The sequence below is a fragment of the Aedes albopictus genome, chromosome 1, assembly GCF_035046485.1.
Source record: "Aedes albopictus strain Foshan chromosome 1, AalbF5, whole genome shotgun sequence".
Classification (NCBI taxonomy): domain Eukaryota; kingdom Metazoa; phylum Arthropoda; class Insecta; order Diptera; family Culicidae; genus Aedes; species Aedes albopictus.
This window is the reverse complement of record NC_085136.1, coordinates 21,416,060-21,422,210: the sequence shown is the minus strand read 5'-3', so window position 1 is coordinate 21,422,210 and position 6,151 is coordinate 21,416,060. Positions and strand designations below refer to the sequence as shown.

Sequence of the window (6,151 nt, the reverse complement as noted above, 5' to 3'; positions counted from 1 at the left end):
ATTGCCCATTTTACTGGCATTTTACCAGATTAGCTGGTATGTCTGAAACATACTGGAAAAACTTGTAATTAGAAGGCACGAAATGTTACTAATTGGCAAATTGAGAGATGAAATTTGTGAAAAAAATCGCGTTCTGGTGGGATTCGAACCCACGACTCCGTATTCGCTAGACCGGCGCTTTAACCAACTAAGCCACAGAACAGGTAATGGTTCTGCGGAATAGAAAGCCAAACTGACTCCGAAGCTGCACCGTGAACACTCCTATTTCACAAACTCATCTCCCTTTTCGGCTTAGATGCCAATCCATAACACACTCCCATTTGTGCCCACTAACTACAAGTGCGAGCGAATTATTTATATGAAGCCGAGACTTACTCTCACAGTAAGTCTCGGCTTCATATAAATAATTCGCTCGCACTTGTAGTTAGTGGGCACAAATAGGAGTGTGTTGTGGATTGGCATCTAAGCCGAAAAGGGAGATGAGTTTGTGAAATAGGAGTGTTCACGGTGCAGCTTCGGAGTCAGTTTGGCTTTCTATTCCGCAGAACCACTACCTGTTCTGTGGCTTAGTTGGTTAAAGCGCCGGTCTAGCGAATACGGAGTCGTGGGTTCGAATCCCACCAGAACGCGATTTTTGTCACAAATTTCATCTCTCAATTTGCCAATTAGCAACATTTCGTGCCTTCTAATTACAAGTTTTTCCAGTACCCTTAGCATGGTTGACGAGTTTTGTGCGGAAATCAACACTGGAGACCAGATCCACGATGTCGGCCCAAAATTCAAGATGGCAGCCAAATGTTCAAGGTGGCGGCTCAAAATTCAAGATAGCGGCTGTTTACTAGAGATTTAGGTTCTTAAAGCATGCTATATGGGAATATTTAATATGGGGAAGATATCTGGACTTCTAAAATGGCGACTAGAATATTCAAGATGGCGGTCTGAAATCCAAGATGGTGGCTTCAAATTCAAGATGGCGTCTCTTTAAAGAAGTTTAAGGCTCTAAAACCATGTGTTACCGTTGCGATGATCTGCGTTTGTTTATTTGTATTTTTTAGAATATTGTTATATTTGATGTTAGTAATGTTAGTAATTGTTAGTTAAAAATATAATAAAATCTATGACTATTGGTTAGTTGTTCTTGTTAATTGCTAGTAAAATTGTTATTTGTTTGTTAATAATTGTTAAATATTGTTAGTAATGTATAATCACTCCGATAGAGCTAGGGACAAAAATTGTTAAAACACGAAAACACCTTGAACACGCCTAACAATCTAAAAGCACGGAGGGTTCGAAAAAGAGGGGATAAGAGAGTTGCCAGATGAATGCCTCGTCAAAAAGAGAATAAATAAAGGTTGATGAGGGAAAAGGAAGGAAAAGGGGGAGCAGGCTACTGGGTCGAATAGCGCTAAAGCTAAAGCCTATTCAAATCTTGAGCTCAAAGCGAACAGACACGGAAATCTTACCACCGTATTAAAGTGACCGTTGCAGTTTAGAAGTTAGTACTTGAAAAAGTTTTAGTAAACCACCTGAGTGGAATTCAAAGTTGGAATCAGGTATGGTAACCGGAAGATAACTGTTATAAGGACATCCAACAGCACCCAGTAGCCCTCTAACGTTAAATGCTTTCCTGACCTCATTATTAGGACCCATTACCGTTGGCCTGCTAAAGGTCTCCCACGAGCCGCCAAATTCCGTGGTGAACACCTGGAAGCAGCCTCCGCTTTAGGGCCTCCGTCTAAAAAGTGCCCAGTACGACGACCCGTTTGAGAGTCCATAGCGTCCTCTGACCCCTTGGTGCAACCCTGGAAGACCCCAGTACTCCGAAGCATCGGCCTCGCCGGTCAAGCCGCGCCCCGGTCAACCGTTTTGTGTTCTCTGAAGACCTCAGGGACCTGCGAGGACGTCCTGGACCCGTGGACAGCCCGAAAACCCGCCAGATCATCAAGAACCCCTCCACGTGCTGCACTTCCGCCGGCCGGCCTCATCGAGACGAGATACACGCCACACCTCCTACACTCACACACCTCGTAAGTCCAATAAACCAATTATAGAAAGAAGAGTGCGTTTTCTTGAACCCTTGACGAGCTCACGCCGACCCTAAGAGTCTCTCGTGCTAGGGCAGGTCCATCCGACCCGCCGGGTAACAATTGACGCCCAACTGAAAAAGCTCTGATCAAGGATTCAAGTGACCACTCTCTCGGAGTGAACAGAAAATTAGGTTATCAAATTATAGTGTTCTATGGAATCAGATTTGCAAAAGCAGTGAAATCGAGCCGGTAGCACCAAATAGTTCTTGCCCGTAAAGTGAAAATTTTCTAAATAGCATACTACTAGTGCGCGTACCCTCACAAAAGCTCGCAGTGTGGCTGTGTATGCACCAAATAGCGAAATATTAGGAAACGAATTGAATTGGTTGAAGTTTTTTTTGTTAATGGGTCTTGATTCGCCTAAAAATCCTTAGTAGTGAATTTTTCAATTGAAAGTATTTTTTCGATCGGATATTGTGTATGAATAAAGCGAACATCGTCACAATAGCCTGCATTCATTACTCGAATAGCGCCATTCAACAGAACAATGGACATGCAAACAATGTACGCGTCCATGGATGTCTCCCATCTTTCAGTCGATGAGGTAGAATACGAGTTATTGATTAGGAACATTTTGTTCCACTTCGATGAGCATGAAAGTATCAAGAGAAGAAAACTCAAGGACAAATTGAAAAGTGAGAAAGAAACGAAGTCGTTTGCTTTTTCACAACCGTGGCGAAATTTGGATGAAGAGTTAGTCACTATAAGTTCAAAGCTTAAGGTCATTGGTGGTTTACTCGAGAATCCTAAAACCGATGCTAGGCAACGTCAGAAGTTAAAAACGCGTTTAGTTCACTACCGTGTTCGAAACTACATTTTATCCAAAGCTAAGGGAGCAGACAAGTTCAGAAACGAAATAGTTAAAGTGGGACGTCAAGCGACGGAACTGTTCGGGCGATTTTTCCCCGAAGTGAATGAAGCTGGCGCCCATTCAGAAGATTCCGAACGGCTAGAAACAGACTTGAATAATGTGCTAGAAGAAGTTAGAAGTGAAATAGAAGTTCTGAACGAAACAACCGCGTCAGGAAAAGAGATAGAGGAAGAGTTAGAACAGGCAGCAGCGACGAGCCAGGTATTAGAGTTGAAGAAGAAGGAAATGAATGACTCCCTTAAGCGGGCAGAAGATATTTTGAAAGTGTTGTCGGAGTATGAGGAAGGAAAGAAAGAAAATCCGATGGAGCTTATCGCGGTTTTCAAAACGTTTGTGCGACAAACCACCGAGCAGCAAAGGCAGATGAGAGAAAAGCAAATCGTAGAAGAGGAAAGAAAAATGAAGGAAGCAAAAGATAGCATGGAACGGAAAAAGAGATTAGAAAAAGTGCTGATCAGTTTGAATGATCGTCTCAAAAAAGAGCCAGATGGTTCTGATGAGAAAAGCCCAATGAAAAGTATAGAGCAGGAGAAACCAAAGGTTCAGTTAGAGGATAGAAAGCAGGGGGAGAAAATGATTAGTTTCAAACACGATTCAGATGATTGCGGACAGGACATTTCTGATGAGAGTAGAGAGAAGTCGAAACATAGGAAAGAGCGTAAATCAGTCAAGAAGGGAAATAGCTCGTCGAAACGAGGAAAGAAGAAGCGACATCGTAAACCGAGCTATTCGTCGACTTCTAGCACAACGTCCGTTACAGAAAGCTCCGAGTTTTCTAGTTCGGGAAGTAGTTCAGGTTCAGGTACGGATACCGATTCAGAGCACAGGAGAAAGGGAAGAGGAAGGAGGGAAAGTAGGAGAAATAGAGAGCTGAAGAGAATGCCTGTTGCTGAGTGGAGATTGAAGTACGATGGGAAGGATCAGGGTCGAAAGTTGTCCGAATTTTTGAAGGAGATTAAAATGAGATGTATTTCCGAGGACATCTCAGAGAAAGAGTTATTTAGGAGTGCCATTCATCTCTTCTCAGGTCGCGCGAAAGACTGGTTCATTGAGGGAGTTGAAAATAAAGATTTTCGGAACTGGCATGAGCTAAAAAGGGAACTAAAACGGGAATTTTTGCCTCCCGATTTGGATTTCCAGCTTGAGGTACAAGCCACAGAAAGACGTCAGGCCAGGGGTGAGAAATTTACTGATTATCTTCATGATATGATGAAAATTTTCCACTCGATGACCCGGCCAATCTCAGATCGTAGGAAGTTCGACATCATCTGGCGTAATCTCCGCTTCGATTATAAAAACGCCATGACCGGTGCAGGAGTTAGATCGTTATCCAAGCTGAAAAAGTACGGACGCATTATTGATGAGAATTTTTGGTCGATGTTCCATAAATCTCACGACAATATGACCCGGGGTAGAAATGCTCAGGTCAATGAAGTTTCTGCATCGGATCCGTCTAAGTCCAAAGCTTTCCCTCAAAATTCGAGCACTGCGACACGTGTCTTCACTCGCAGCAAGCCTAGAAATGAACCCACAGAGAAAACCAAACCATTATCGGAGACGAAAAATGTAGGAGAGAAGAAGGGAGAAAAGCCTGCGGACCCGATGGAGGGTTCGTCGAAAGGGACTCTGATAGCGATGGCTGAAAATTATCGACGGCCGCCTTTCGGGGTGTGCTATAACTGCAGATTGAGTGGGCATCATTATGCAGATTGCCCCAAACCAAAGGGCAAATTTTGTAGAATATGTGGGTTTGCGGATGTAATTACTCCCGCTTGTCCAGTGTGCCAAAAAAACGAGGCGGATTCAGCTTGAGGAGGCAAGCTGAAGTTGGTCGCCAAAACCCTCCACAATATGATCGTGTCACTGAGGAGCTTGCAGTCAATGGATTTGAACCCGTCTCTGAGAACGATTACTCTCCCGTCTCCAGCGTGGAAGAGCTTTCCGTTCGGGTCGATGGAGACACTCGGCCGTTTGTAAAAGTGAGTGTGCTTGGAAGGGAAATTATCGGTCTTTTAGACAGTGGAGCTCACCGCTCAGTCTTAGGAGCAGGGTGCAAAAAGCTTATCAATTTGCTAAAATTGAAAATTTTTCCTTCTGATGTACAGGTACAGACTGCATCAGGCTCCACAATTGAGGTTGAAGGTTTTGTGTATTTGCCCATCACTTTCAACGATGAAAACCGCATTATTAAGACTCTCGTGGCGCCCAAACTCAAACGTAGATTGATTTTAGGATTTAATGATTTCTGGAGAGCTTTTAAAATACAACCCGTTGTCTTAAGTCGAGAGTCTCGGAGAAGGGAAAAAGAGTTGGTTGAAAACTTGAAAGTGGAGGAGTTGGAGTGGAATGAGAAAGGGGAAAAGGAGGGAGATCTAAGCGAGACGCAAAAAGCCCAGTTAGAGGAGGTCAAGCTCCAATTTAAAATTGCAATAGAGGGGCAAATTTTAGATGTTACTCCTCTCGCGACTCATAAAATAGAGCTCAAGGATGAGTTTAAAAATGCACCCCCTATCAGGATAAATCCATATCCGACATCCCCTGAGATGCAAAAACGCATCAATTTAGAACTAGACAACATGTTAAAACAACAAGTCATAGAGCCCAGCAAAAGTGAGTGGTCTCAGAGCACCGTCCCAGTCATTAAACCGACTGGGGACGTACGGTTGTGTCTAGATGCGAGACGGCTCAATGAAAGAACCAAACGCGACGCTTATCCACTCCCACACCAAGACAGAATATTGAGCCGATTGGGTGCCAGCAAGTATTTAACCACTATTGATTTGACGAAGGCCTTTTTACAAATACCGCTGCACCAAAAGTCCCGCAAATATACCGCCTTTTCGGTGTTAGGGAGAGGATTGTTCCAGTTCACCAGGCTTCCATTTGGATTAGTCAATAGTCCAGCCACATTGGCTAGACTGATGGATGACGTCCTGGGCCATGGTGAACTGGAACCAAATGTGTTCGTGTACCTCGACGACATTGTCGTGGTAAACGACACATTTGAAGCCCACATTCAAACCCTAACTGAAGTCGCTCGTCGGTTGAAGACAGCTAATCTGTCTATCAACCTCGACAAATCTCGATTTTGTTTGAGAGAATTGCCCTATCTTGGGTATATACTCTCTCCCGAAGGCCTGAAACCCAACCCCGATCGTATCGAAGCGATCGTTAATTACGAGAGACCGGCGTC

At 43.9% G+C, this 6,151-nt stretch overlaps 1 protein-coding gene across 1 annotated transcript; it reads left to right on the top strand.

The window, feature by feature from the left end:
- The first annotated feature begins 1,120 nt into the window (after positions 1–1,120).
- On the top strand, positions 1,121–5,494 carry LOC134284837 (myosin-2 heavy chain-like). The gene is made up of 2 exons (XM_062844179.1): positions 1,121–1,553; positions 1,644–5,494. Exon 2 carries the CDS (start codon positions 2,575–2,577, stop codon positions 4,768–4,770), a length of 2,196 nt encoding a protein of 731 aa, XP_062700163.1. The 5' UTR covers positions 1,121–1,553; positions 1,644–2,574; the 3' UTR covers positions 4,771–5,494.
- The last annotated feature ends 657 nt before the right edge of the window (positions 5,495–6,151 follow it).

Excerpts from the sequence above, each read along its gene's own strand:
- LOC134284837 (XM_062844179.1), top strand. The coding sequence starts at position 2,575 with ATGGACATGCAAACAATGTACGCGTCCATGGATGTCTCCCATCTTTCA.